At 42.5% G+C, this 14,096-nt stretch overlaps 2 protein-coding genes across 2 annotated transcripts; both read left to right on the forward strand.

Annotated features, from left to right (window-relative positions):
• The first annotated feature begins 3,854 nt into the window (after positions 1 to 3,854).
• On the forward strand, positions 3,855 to 4,840 carry LOC134628483 (ras-related protein Rap-2b-like). Its single transcript, XM_063475166.1, has one exon. The coding sequence runs from the start codon at positions 4,044 to 4,046 to the stop codon at positions 4,683 to 4,685; it is 642 nt and encodes a 213-aa protein (XP_063331236.1). The 5' UTR covers positions 3,855 to 4,043; the 3' UTR covers positions 4,686 to 4,840.
• A 3,781-nt stretch (positions 4,841 to 8,621) lies between these two features.
• Positions 8,622 to 13,992, forward strand: plk1 (polo-like kinase 1 (Drosophila)). Its single transcript, XM_063475167.1, has 12 exons — positions 8,622 to 8,720; positions 8,813 to 9,191; positions 9,512 to 9,680; positions 9,881 to 10,025; positions 10,294 to 10,387; positions 10,498 to 10,723; positions 10,855 to 10,897; positions 11,013 to 11,110; positions 11,211 to 11,288; positions 12,596 to 12,750; positions 12,851 to 13,033; positions 13,138 to 13,992. Exons 2-12 carry the CDS (start codon positions 8,829 to 8,831, stop codon positions 13,330 to 13,332), a joined length of 1,749 nt encoding a protein of 582 aa, XP_063331237.1. The 5' UTR covers positions 8,622 to 8,720; positions 8,813 to 8,828; the 3' UTR covers positions 13,333 to 13,992.
• Positions 13,993 to 14,096: the final 104 nt, after the last annotated feature.

Below are 14,096 nucleotides of genomic sequence, written 5' to 3' on the forward strand. Positions count from 1 at the left end.
ATACACGCAAAAGCAGACGAACGATCATCCTTCATCTTTCACTGCAGGGTCTCTGCGTGTTACCATGGCAACAAGTAATGCAGGAACGAGGCTCGAGGAAGATGACTGTTAAAAGATGGAACACACATTGCTGAATAATCCCAGCAAACCTTGTAATAACCAAAGCAGAACCGCCCTGTGTAACTACAAACACAGTTTCTCACACACTTACACGAGGACTGTGGAAATTAAAAGCCTGAGTGCTTATTAAATGGATTGGAGCGTCCACTGTGCTCAAGGTAATATGATAACCTCCCATGCCTTTTTCAGTTTGTGTGCACAAAGTCTTTAAGAGAAAGCACATGTCAGGTTTGAGCCAATTCCTCCTGCCAGAAAAAAGCTCACATGGCACTGGAGCGGAGGGACAGAGCAATGAACAGAAGTGAAGACAAAGCAGGAGTGAGGTTTTCTTTGTCCTTCAATTATAGGACAGATTTCTCCTGGGCAATAAACGTGATAAAGAAACTCCTCAAAGTGAAATGGGACAGTGTTTTACCATCCTGACAAAACTGTAAGAACAGTTGTTTTTTTATTTTATTATATATATATTTTAGGATAAATTATGTAATGTGTCGATAGTCATACCAGTGGGAGAACTCTTGAGTAACATGCTAATACTAGAATGTACCACACTCACAATGACAATGCTCTCATACACTATGTCTAGCAGCAGTGTCCCTTTATGCAAACTCATAAAAGGACACTAAATCTTTTATGAATCTTGAAGTAAAAAACCATAACCATAATAAAATACACACACACACTCACTCATTTTCATGTCTTAGTGAGGACATCTAATTGACATAATGCCTTCCCCAGCCTCTTACCCTAACCATCAAAAATGAATGCCTAACCCTAACCCTTAGCCTAAATCTAACTATAACCTAATTGTAACCCTGACACTAAAACCACATTTTGAGCCTCAAAAATGCCTTCAAACTCGTGGGGAGAGGTGTTGGTCCCCACAAGTACAGTAGCATGGCAATTTTCTGTCCTCACAAGGATGTCTAAACATGTACACATATATCAGAGGACTGCAGCAGATGCCAGTGTTTTGGCGAAGCCCACAGTTGACACACCTCAGATTCATCTAAACTGCATGAAAACGTTTTCTTTTAATGTGCCTCTCTGACTGAGAGAGGACAGATTTTGTTTAAGGGTAAGCTACTGTAAGATATGAAGCCGTTGCCGATTTCATTATTTATACCCATGATTCCTGTGTAACATATCGATGACTCTTTGCTGTTACTTCTGCACAGATCACATACTTGCAACAGCAGCAACTTCCCAGTTTTTAATTGCAACTCCAACTGTCAGAATGCTTTTCTAATGTGTCTACTGCTGCCATCTAGTGTACATCATTTAAAAGTGCTTTAAAACTGATTTTCACTTTATCACCAAAGTATATGGGCACTTCTGTTATTCCTAGCTTAAACTATAACCTTAATTAATATTATTAATTAAGATAAATAATTATTATAACTGTGCATTAAGGCAAATGTTGCCCTGGCAACATTTATATTTATATTTATATTTTAGGTGAGTGTGTGGAGCAGTATTCTGGTGCATTGTCTCACAATCCGAAGGTCCTGGGTTCAAATCCATCACCTGGCCGCAGCCTTTCTGTGTGGAATTATGTTAATTGGTGATTTAAAATTTCCCATATGTGTGAATGGTTGTGTGTTTCTATGTCTTGGCCCTATGACAGACTGGTGACCTGTTCAGAGTCTACCCAGTGTCTCAGCCCACGGCAGCAGGGATAGGCTCCAGCTCCTCCTCCTTCCCACAACCCTGACTTAAATAAGCAGAAGAAAATTGATAGACAGAAGGATAATAAATGCTTCCAGCTTTCTGGAATATGTTTCAGTGAAGCCATTGCTTCTATCAATCTGAAAATGTTTTCATGCACAAAAGCTGAGTGTGTAAAAGAAATTTCACACTACTATTTTTGTTGTTCTAAATTGTTGTATTGATTCGTGGTTCACACCTCGCAGCTACCATATGGATTTACCCAGATTCTGAAATGACCCAAAGCACTTAGAACCCCCCTTAAAGCTGCAACCACTTGTACGAGAGTTCCAGCAGACCTCAGGTCAGTTTCAAGGTTGGCTTGTTCTGTTTTTACTGTTTGTTCCCGTCTTATTTGCTCCATTATATTACTGCATACACTTCTTCAAGGGTACAGATAAGAGAAGCAAATGCACTCACCCAAATACACGCGCACAATGACAAGCTATCGCAGTACCTATTTACCAAGTGCAGCGTCCAGCCAGACCAAGTTGGTCAGCGAGACAAGGGCGGAGACTTTAGTTCTGTACTTCGTGCAGGGGCGTAATTTCCAGGGGGGTTAGGGGGGTTATGACCCCCCAATAATCAGACCCAGCCAATATAACCCCCCCCCCCCCCCCAATAAAATTATGAATTATCTTGCATAAATAGGCTGTTGCTTTTCTTTACTCATTTCAGTTATTACCAACAGAATAGTTGCATGTTTAATCATCTGGGAATTTACCCAGATTTTTTTTATTTATTTAGACAGAGATCTTGACCCCCCCCCCCCCCCCCCCCCAATGTTCAGCACAAAGTTATGCACATGACTTTGTGACAGTAATTACACGCTTCATAAGAAAAAATTTAGCGAGTACAGTTTTCTAAAACCCCATTACTTGCATCACATAAATTATATTCATGCCAGCCACCTGCTGTGAGGTCAATGTGTTCGCATCATCACACCACTGACAGCTTCTTCACGGTGCTGCTGGTAGGTCCACACAGCCAGTTACCACTGGGCAGCCTGATGCTTTCCAGATTTCTTTTGGAAGGCCAGCAGCGCTTTTAATTACAGGTAGTGCGCTTTAATCATCAGATTATAGAGCATGTGTATTTGCATCAAACAATGGGTCTTTGTGGCAGGACTGTCATTAAAAAGAAACCTTCCACACATGGTGTAAATATAACTGCACGTGACAGGACCTTGTTTGCGAGCGTGTATGACTGTTTGTTTTTTGTTTTTTTTTATTACCACCGGACTTCAGGTTGTGGCCACAATAACAAATTCAGGTGTGGGTGGAAATGTTGAGTCAAAGGACTGAGAGAAACGAGCCAATAATTCAAAAGCAAAGGTGTAATCACCGAGCAGAAGACGGTGCACACATTTAGTTGGGAAGGGGAAGATTTACTGGTGACACACTCACTGTGGTTAAGTCTCAAGTTTGACCACTGAACCTGAAATGGGACTTACATGCTTCTTTTAGATAGGAAAATCAAAATAACTTCTTCGCAGTTCAGAATCATGATTTATTTTATACTGGGCCTTGTAGCAGTCCCTTAATTCATCCTCTGTCAAGTAACAAGTTGCAGCTCCCTCCTAGCTTTTTTTTGCCAGCTTTCTTCTGATTGGCCACCCTTTGCAAACACAGGGTTTGATCAGCAGGTGGGGGTTCTTGCTCACCGCCAGAGCTGTATTTCTGCTGGTGGGAAGTAGAGTGCTGCAAGAATTACATTTTACGATGAGGATCCAGAAGGGTTTAGCATCCCCATTGTTCTATTAATAAAAAAGGGGATTCGGATCATTGCAGTAAATAAGCAAACACAATGGTGGGATGTAAAAAGGCTAACCATGGGTTGTAAATTAACTACAAAGCTTCGACAGAAGCTTGTTATTGTATACACACTGTTGTGAACTGTGTTGTGGAAATGATTTATGATATCCGGGTTCCTGTGAAATACACTAACATTGAGTTCCATGACTCACAAACGCTGCAAACAAACGCACGTGTTCGACTCTTTCACACATGTTGACATAAGCGCTGAAAAGACATTAAATCCATAAATCATTTATGTTTCCATGCTGCCAAATCGGGTGTGCTCCGTGGCTTTCAGAGTCTGAACTTGAGCGATTTTGAGCGGAGAACGACCGGGTGGGGTCGTATCGGTGGAGCAGCCTATAAATAGCCTGGCTGCATGAAGCTGCATAAAGCTGCACGTGCACCGGGATCGTCGGGATGTCTCCGTCAGGGCGTCCCAGCACGGTCCGGCTTGTATTCCTGGGAGCAGCGGGGGTTGGCAAGACCGCGCTCATCCACCGATTCCTCCACGACGGATTCGAGCACAAGTACACGCGCACTGTCGAGGAGCTTCACGTGCTCGAGTATGACACCGCGGGCTCTGAGGAGAAGATGCGGCTGGAGATACTGGACACGAGCGGCAGCTACTCGTTCCCGGCTATGCGGGAGCTCTGCATCCGACACAGCGACGCCTTCGCCCTGGTGTACGCGGCAGACGAGCCCGGCTCCTTCGAGCAAGTGCGTCGACTGCGCGCCGAGATTCTGGAGCTGCGCGGCGGCGGCAGGAGCGTCCCCATCACCGTGGTCCGCAGCAAAGCGGATCTGACCGAGAGCGAAGGTCGAGCGCAGGTTGCCTGCGACGCCATGGCCACGGTGGAGGCTGAGTGGGGCGCAGACTTCGTGGAGGCGTCCGCGAGCACGGGCAGAAACGCGGTCGGGGTGTTCAGCTCGCTGCTGCAACAGGTGAACCTGCCGCCACGACTGAGCCCCGCGGCATGGACACGCAGAGACACCGTGCCAAAGCCCCGAGCTAGGAAGAGACCCTCGCTGAAGAAGCACAACAGCTGTGTTCTGTCGTAGAAACAGCTGCAGCTGGACTGCGCCTGCTCAGTTTCACACCTGTTCACGGGTGACGGCTCCTTGGGTCACTTTAATGTGTCTGAAAGCCAGCGGGGCCTGTAATGCTCATAGTTTAAGGGGAGCAAACGGGATGATGCACTTTATTTGAGTCCTATTTTGTGTATACATTTTTATATGGTGTCAGTAAAATAACTTTGTTGTAAAATGTGTCCGGTGCTTCATTTGTAAACCTTCCACTGGTCTTGGCACATCTGAAACGAGTCTGTCCATGCGTGGATCATAGAGTTAAACACCCCTGTGAACAAGTGTCTGATGGGCCCTAGAGCTTTTTTCTTTCTTCAATGATCAGAAATCTCATACAGTAATGTGATGGTTAAAGTAACCATCAAAGCACACACACCTGTTCTTTTTCTCCTCTCATTCCCTTTGTCTGTTTGGTGGTCTCCTCTTTTTCCTCCTTTCAGCACCTCTGTTGCCAGTAGACTGCTACAGTCCCGCTCCCGGATGAGTGTTGAAACAGTAGAGTAGAGCCCAGAGAGCTTTTATGAGAAAGAACATTTATAAACTTTTTTTTTGTCAATAAATAAGTGAATGAATAAATTAACGGATAAATGATCTTGTGAAGGCAGCCTGGCTCCTTAATTAAAATCCAGTCAATGTTTTGGGTCGTAAATCCACCGTTACTGTGAGCTGCTAACCTTCGGATTAACTTGCTGGTCGATGCACTGCGTCTCAACAATTTTAAAGTTAACAATGTTTTCATCCCGAAATACTCGAAAAAAAATTGGAAACTTTATTAAAAAAAAAACTAGACATCCCCCCCTCCCTTTTTTTTTCTCATGTCTGTTTCATTTATTTTGGAAGTGCTATTAGATAGCTAGCTGACCTTGGGAGATACCATTAGTTTTATCAGTGTAGGGGAGAAAAAGGCAGGTCAAATACAAAATAAAACTACTGGATTTTACCAGTTATGATAAAAAAAACAAAAAACTCTATCTATGTTTTGTTAAAATAGGAGTAAAGTTTGAGATGATACAGTTCTGGTCTTTTTTAAATTTTTTCATTTCATCTTCTCTTGGATGGGCCCCCAAATATACATGGGCCCCTGAGGACGTGCCCAGAAAGGCAATTGGCAATTGGACCCGCAGTCTGTCGATGCTGTTGTGATATGGTTTGATCTACTTTTTTTTTTTTTTTTTTTTAGAGAAAATGGACACTGAAAATCAGTTACAAATTACTGTGACTATTCAAATTTATCCTCTGAGAAAATATTTCTGATGGGAGTCTCTTCCATTTATTCCTAACTTCCCAGCATTCCAAGCTTTCCAGGGTTTACATCTTAAAATTGTTCCTCTGAGTTATTAAATCGATGTACGAAGCCGATGAGCATATTTTTTCTAGTAATAATGAACAACAAGCGCCATTTTCGGCTTAGCGTGAGATGGTGCATCATAAAAATAGTTCCTTTCTTTGCTTGAAGCTGTGTCGTGACGTTTTAGACACACACACACACACTTATATGAAGTAGAACAAAGGGGCTAAGCAAACACGCTGGTATCATCATCTGTCCTCTCTTCATCCACTTGTTCTCCTCTTATTTTCCTCTCTTTATTGCCATATCAGTTGTATAATCTGTTGCTAAGCAGATAGTAATTGTGTCTGCCAAAAAAGCATTAATATGAATGAGGAGCAGAGGCTCATGCAGCACACAAGGGCTAAAGAACAGAGGCTCCTGACAAGGATGAATCTGCATCATTACACATCAAAAATGTCACACTGTTGGATTAAAAGCTTTTGTTTATCTTTTACCAAGAAGAGTGAACAACATGAAAATGAAAGTTTGAATTACTTTATTTGTCAGCTGCACGTGCCCAGAATAAAAGAACACCTGAGCTCTTGGACAGGCTTCTCAGTCATTTAGATAAGGAACAGATCAATAAAAAAGAAAACCAATATACACATCTTATAAAACAAGATGATAAAAATACAGAATAAATAAAAGCACAATGATTCAAAATACATATAAACAGATGGGTGACAATGATGTGATTAAGAGAAATCTCTGAAACATGCCATGTGTGTTTATCTTGGATGAAGATGAATCCCATTATTTTCATTCTTGAGAAACAACTGAGTGCACTGTGGACAGAGGCTGTGATGCTAGAAGAGACTATTTCCATCACAACACAAATGTTTCATCAGGCCCGAGATGAACACTCATGACAGCTTAGCATAGATTTACAGTAACCACACACACACACACACACACACACACACACACACACACACACACACACACACACACACACACACACACAGAGCATAAATGATCCACCAGTGCACCTCAGGGGTGGAGGGTTCAGAGAATATTACAGCACTATATATAAAGTTTATCAGCTTTCGTAGCAATTAAGGTTTTTGTAAAGCCAACATACCGTTTTTCTTATTTATTTATTTTTATTGAGGGTGATAATAATTGTCATTTACCAGAACTAGCATTATTGGTAATTGTAGAAGCAGCAGGCTAGAAGTAAAAGGCATTAAAGGCAATGACGCAAAGCAAGGCTGTAGCCATGGAGTCAAGACTGGGGTGAAGCAAAGGCCTGGGTGGTTGGTTGATCATGACGTACAAGGTGGACCATGTTTGCCACAAATTTTGTTTCCACTCCACGCAATTCTTGATAATTCTTCTTTCCATAGTTACAATTCCAGTGAAAAATTATTTACATAGCCTTTTTCATGAATGCTCCGCCTGAAGTTAAGTCTAGTTGGTGTTGCAATGACAATCCCTTCAATAATTGTGTGGAACCATAATATATCCTGAATGTACACAAAAGTTTTTAATGAAACTAATGAAACACAGACATTGCACTGACTAACACTCGATCATACTTGATCCAGAAAAGATTTTAATGGAAATATGGTAACACTTTTTGAACAATCCATTCAAAGAAATTCAGTCCTTTGGTCCACTGTATAACTACAGCCTTCAACAACAGCAATCTGTTATGGTACTGATATCAACATATTTTTGCTTTTCAACATATTTTAATATTGGGACCGTATGAAGTTATAGCTTTATATTGCATTCGGGAAGTTATTGGATAGGATATAGGAGTGGCAGTGCCCCCTACTGGCTAAAAACAGTATTAACAATAGGTTGTGTGTTTTACATGAATGTACGTCTACATGTTGTAGCTGCTTATGCTTTAGAGTTAATTAAACTGGACAACCTCACGACTGATAATTACGAAAAGTAGTATTACGCGAGTAATAACGAAACAATTCTTACCGAAAACTAGTGAGGTCAGCGTATAAATAAGCAAAGCTTATTGCAGTGAAGTAAATCTACAAATTATACTGAGTCTCATATAAGTTAGCCTATAGACTGCTACCTCGACTAAACTAAATCGGTTACAACAATCCACGATGACGACTATTTATTCCGGGCTTTTAGTTAAAAAAGAAGAAGAAAAACAAATCAAATGACCATTAAATTCACGTTATCTACTTGGGTAAAAAAAAAGAAGAAGAAAGAAAAAAACGGATGTATGTCACGATTAAAGCCCACCCCGACTACATTTCCCATCAGTACTCTCGTAGAGAAAACAATGAGAAACCAACAACAGGGATTCAGCCAATAACACTGCGGAATGTGACGTACTCGTTTAGTGATTGGCTATTTTTGCCTTAATCTCCCACGATGCTTTGCTGCAATACCTTAGAATTCAAATCGAGCGGACCAATCAGAGAGCACCGTAACGACCGAGGCAGCATTTTAAACTTGTAGCAGAAACTGTTGTCAAAAGGCAGGACGGGTTAACGCTGTAGCCATCGACGGACAACTCTGGCGATTACTTTAGTCAATATTTTCGTTTTTAAAAAAATAATTATAGTCTAGTTGCACCGCGTTTTAATTGTCAATGCAATGTTTAAGTAAAAAAGACGTCTAAATTGTATTATAGCTAGTTTTGATTTAAATTCAGAAGTGCAGGGAGCACGCTAGCTTCCAAGGCCAAACTAACGTCGGTTAAGGTAGGGTTAACAATACTCTCTTTCTTGGGGTTTATCATTAATAACTCGATTGTGAAGGGACTTTAAAACGTTTCTTTTTACTCCCGGCTAAGAGCACTTTAATCCAAAATGAGCGCTGGTGTTGCAAAGCCGGCGAACCCGATGCCGCACGTCGACCCAAAATCGGCCACTCTAAAAGAAATCCCAGATGTTCTGGTCGACCCACGCACCATGAGACGATACACCAGGGGGAGATTCCTCGGGAAAGGTGGTTTTGCAAAATGCTACGAAATTACAGACGTGGAGACAAAGCAGGTTTTCGCCGGAAAGATCGTGCCCAAATCGCTGATCCTGAAGCAGCACCAGAGGGAGAAGATGACTTCGGAAATCTCCATTCACCAAAGCCTCAACCACCCCAACGTCGTGGGCTTCCACGGGTTCTTCGAGGACGATGATTTTGTGTTTGTCGTCCTGGAAATCTGCAGGAGAAGGGTGAGTGCAGAGAAAGTGTCCTTTCTGTTAACTGCGGACGGCCAACGGTTACCCTGGCGGTCTCTTCCCATGGCCTTCCCGTCACAGTGCAGGAAGCTTGGCCTGTTTAAAACGACAGGAGCTCTGAACATAATTCAAATGAGCCACTATTTCTAAACTCAGTATTTTGATGGCATTAGTACTTTTTAAAATCCATTTTTTGTACACTGACATGGTGACCATCCGATATACTTGATTTTTGTTAAAAATGTGCCTCAGTACTGCCTCTGTGATTGCTGCTTTACTGTCTCAGTTTCAAATCATTTTCTTCTCCACTTCAGTCCCTGCTGGAGCTGCACAAGCGTCGTAAGGCTGTCACAGAGCCCGAGGCCCGATACTACATGACTCAGCTGCTCAAGGGTGTCCAGTACCTGCACAACAACAAAGTGATCCACAGAGACCTGAAACTGGGCAACATCTTCCTCAACGACGACATGGACGTCAAGATAGGTAATTTGCTCAACTCAGCATGATAGCAGGGACTATAAATGTCAACTGGGTATATCAGCAACCTCAAACTGCTGGTTTTAGTAGAAAAGGATGAGGCACACCCAGGTCCTTGCGTCAGTAACTTCTCATACTTCAAAAATGAACTTTTGCACACAAGTGTGCCTCTTTACAGTTATGTCCCCCCTTTTCTTTTAAAACAGGGGATTTTGGCCTTGCCACAAAGATTGAGTTTGATGGTGAGCGGAAGAAGACCTTGTGTGGAACACCTAACTACATAGCTCCTGAAGTGCTCTGCAAGAAAGGCCACAGCTATGAAGTGGATGTCTGGTCACTTGGGTGTATATTGTAAGTTTGAACACACAAGCACACCTGGAAACGGAGGTGTTACGGCCACTGAGTCAATCACACCTTGTAGTGTCCATTCTGATGCCAAGCTTTACACATCTGCTCGTGTTTAATTAGGGTTTTTTGTCTTTTTACAAAATGCAGCTTTATGAGTCCTAATGGTTTTATATTTTTTCCCAAGACATACTTCTAATGATGTATTAGAAAGTTGTTTAAAAAACCAAAATCTGCACAGTCACTTTTACCTCCTCCTTGTCTGAATTCTTAGGTACACTTTGTTGGTGGGCAAGCCTCCATTTGAGACCTCCTGTCTGAAGGAGACCTACAACCGCATCAAGAAAAACAACTACACCATCCCCTGGGTGAGGCAGTTTAACACGATGCTCTTTTTTTTTAAAGAAAAAAAAATTGTATACAAAGATGCTTTTTCGTTTAAGTCGTATCAACTTAAACGGCAATTCTCTTCGTGCAGCACATCAACCCAGCAGCGACCACCCTCATTAAAAGGATGCTGCATGCCGATCCCACCCAGAGGCCCACCATTGCTGAGCTGCAAGCGGACGAGTTCTTCACGTCCGGCTACATCCCCTTGCGCCTGCCTACGACTTGTCTCACGGTGCCCCCGCGGTTCTCTATTGCCCCTTCCACAGCCACCGAGCTCAGCCAGAGACGCCCGTTGACGGCTATAAATAACAAAGGTAATCCTCCCAGCAGGAAGCGAGTTGAAAGAAGCCCCAACTCTTCAGATGTTTAAAGCAAGGCTGAAATATTGGAGTTGAATTATTTTAGTGTTTGCAGGAATGTTAATGATATGGGTTTGTATTTCCAGTAGGGACAGAGAAGGTGGAGATGAAGGACGAGCCTGCACCACGGTGAGATGTTTGTCCCACTGAACTTGAAATAATGGAAATATTTATTAAGTACAGGCTTGCTTTTTGTGACACATTTATGTATTTGGATGTTTTGACTGGTGTAATCTGTGTGTAGGGAGGTTGAACCCTCAGAGAACCATCTCAGAGACATGCTGCAGCAGCTCAACAGCATCATTGCTGCCAAGCCTTCTGAGAAGGCAGTCGTCCGTCAAGGTGAGTGCTGGCTTTTTATGACTGTGCTGCATATTTCATTAAGCTGGATAATCTACGTGTCAGTGCTTCATACAGAGATGTAAATTCTTTTAATAAATAGAGGAAGCAGAGGATCCTGCATGCGTCCCCATCTTCTGGATCAGCAAATGGGTGGACTACTCTGATAAATATGGACTGGGTAAGTATTACACTTAGAGTCCACATCCATCCATCTAGTCGGCTGCACTTGAACACCTAGTTCAAAACAAAGGAAACACAACTGTGATATTGGCTCATTTATGAAGTCGGTCTAATACTAATAGTCTAATATTGAACTCCAAAGAGAATTTATAGTTTCACTGTGAAAATTGGTAGTCATTGGCCTCCATCGGTGGGCTGGGGCGAGCAAAATGTGTGTGTATATGTATATGTGTGTGTGTGTGTGTGTGTGTGTGTGTGTGTGTGTGTGTGTGTGTGTGTGTGTGTGTGTGTGTGTGTGTGTATGTGTACACGTGTGTGTACACGTGTGTGTACACGTGTGTGTACACGTGTGTGTACACGTGTGTGTACACGTGTGTGTATGTACACGTGTGTGTATGTACACGTGTGTGTATGTACACGTGTGTGTGTGTACACGTGTGTGTACACGTGTGTGTACACGTGTGTGTATGTATGTACGTGTGTGTATGTACGTGTGTGTATGTACGTGTGTGTATGTACACGTGTGTGTATGTACACGTGTGTGTATGTACACGTGTGTGTACGTACACGTGTGTGTACGTACACGTGTGTGTACGTACACGTGTGTGTACGTACACGTGTGTGTACGTACACGTGTGTGTACGTACACGTGTGTGTATGTACACGTATATGATGGCTGTAGCCACTCCCGTGTCACTCAGCTGTTTGTAAACACTTTTAAAACCATGGAAGTTAAATTTACCATCACTATTTTATTTTTCCTTTCTTTTGGAGTCAAAAGTGATCAGATTTACAAAGTTATGACTTCATAGATGGTATAAGACAGATGGAGCCCGTGTGATGCCAAAGCTGCAGGTTTTCACATGGATTTATTTGACTGCCGTGGGACTGGATTTCTGTTTTGCAACTTTGGCCTTTCGCCCTCTGGTGGCCATTAAATAGAAGACATGTTTAAGGGACTTGTGCTCAAACTTCACTTTTCAAACCCAGAATCTATGTCCTAGTTTTTATACTCTTTATGCATCGGTTAATATCTATTGCAAACAAACTGATGTAGGAATTACTCACTGTAATTCTGAGCACAGACAACGTGTTTGCTAGTTCAAAAGAAACCATAGAGCAAGTGTTGTTGTAAGGAATCGGCCTTAGATTGACTGAGGTGTTGCTTAACTAACAAGTAGGATCCCTCGTCTTACACTTTGGTCTAAATGCAGGTTATTTGGTTATTTTAAGTATTGAGCATTGTGCTAAGTACATTTTGTGGTTATGAATATTTCAAACAAGAGTTTCTCATCTTCATTTCAGGATATCAGCTTTGTGACAACAGCGTTGGTGTTCTGTTTAACGATTACACCCGTCTAATCATGTACGCTGACGGAGACAGCCTGCAGTACATCGACAAGACGGCAACTGAATCCTACATGAGTGTGCGCTCTTTCCCTTCCACTCTCAACAAGAAGGTAAGAACTTAGACCTTTTGTTTTGTGTGTGAGACGAGGTTTTAAATGGTCTCACGCCCTCGTTTTCATACTCAACTCAGTGTTTCTCTCCTCTCTGTAGATAACATTGCTGAAATACTTCCGCAATTACATGAGCGAGCACCTGCTGAAGGCTGGCGCAAACATAGCACGTCGGGAAGGAGATGAGCTGGCACGACTGCCGTACCTTTCCCTCTGGTTCAGAACCAAAAGCGCCATTGTGCTGCACCTCACTAACGGCACTGTTCAGATCAATTTCTTCCAGGTAGGACGCCACACCACCTCCCTATGGTCGTTAACTGTTTTACCTCTCTCGTGATGCCATATACAGATCCTTTATTCATGCTTTTGCTACTTTGTCTCTGGCAGGACCACACCAAGCTGATCCTGTGTCCGCTGATGGCTGCAGTGACCTACATAGATGAGAAACGAGACTTCCGCACCTACAAGCTGTCTCTTCTGGAGGAGTTCGGTTGCAGTAAGGAGCTGGCGAGCCGCATTCGTTACGCCAAGCTCATGGTGGAGAAACTGTTGGACAGCAAGCCTTCTCCCGCTGCACATTAGTCCCCAAGTGTCTTTAATCACCGGCTGCTTCTCCGTGAGTTCAGGACGGGCTCGAACTGTCAGTCTTCATCTGTTTTATGGGTCATGTTGTAATCCTTTTTTATTGCCAACTCCGACACTTTCACACCTACCGTGACCATTCATCTTATATATGTTGTACATGGAAAATTCCCGTCTTTCAGCCGCTGTTTTCTCTTTTAAAAATCTTTCTTGCTGTTTATAGAAACTCTCATTCACCTCTTGTTCTTGTAACTTTCTCGATGAAGCTTGCGTTCCCGCTGACAGCACAGCACAGACGGTGTGTGTTCAGATGAGTCTAGACGGGAAAACGTGAATGTTCCCTTGGTTTACATTGAACTTAAAGTTGGAACGGTCCTCCGAGGTTTCCTCTGCATCTTTTGTTTGTACATAAAGTCCTGCTTTTCAAACTCTAAGCTGAGTGGACAGACTGGGAGGTGGGAGGTTGAGACTCGGGCTGGCTGTGTGGGTGGACGAAAGCTTCACTGGTCTGCTTCTCTAGTTTTTTTTTCTGTGTTGTGTGTAGAGAAATGGACCATGTTAATACGTCTGCATCATGTACATTCTTTCTCTGTTTTACTTTTTATAATTCTATTTTTAGATGGCATTTTCAACAAGTTGTACAAACATGTACATACTGCTGAATATGAAGACATGTTGTAAAGATGGATTAATTTTACCTGTGTTTAAATAAAGATTCTCTTGTACAAGGCACTTACTTCATGTCTTCAGTTGAATTTTCATGT

The sequence above is a fragment of the Pelmatolapia mariae genome, linkage group LG6 (genome assembly GCF_036321145.2).
Source record: "Pelmatolapia mariae isolate MD_Pm_ZW linkage group LG6, Pm_UMD_F_2, whole genome shotgun sequence".
Lineage (NCBI taxonomy): Eukaryota > Metazoa > Chordata > Actinopteri > Cichliformes > Cichlidae > Pelmatolapia > Pelmatolapia mariae.

Bases quoted from the DNA above. Each gene is read 5' to 3' on its own strand.
- plk1 (XM_063475167.1), top strand. From the start codon at position 8,829: ATGAGCGCTGGTGTTGCAAAGCCGGCGAACCCGATGCCGCACGTCGAC. The intron at 10,026-10,293 runs GTAAGTTTGAAC...CTGAATTCTTAG, and splicing joins TGGTCACTTGGGTGTATATT to GTACACTTTGTTGGTGGGCA. The intron at 13,034-13,137 runs GTAGGACGCCAC...TGTCTCTGGCAG, and splicing joins TTCAGATCAATTTCTTCCAG to GACCACACCAAGCTGATCCT.
- LOC134628483 (XM_063475166.1), top strand. From the start codon at position 4,044: ATGTCTCCGTCAGGGCGTCCCAGCACGGTCCGGCTTGTATTCCTGGGA.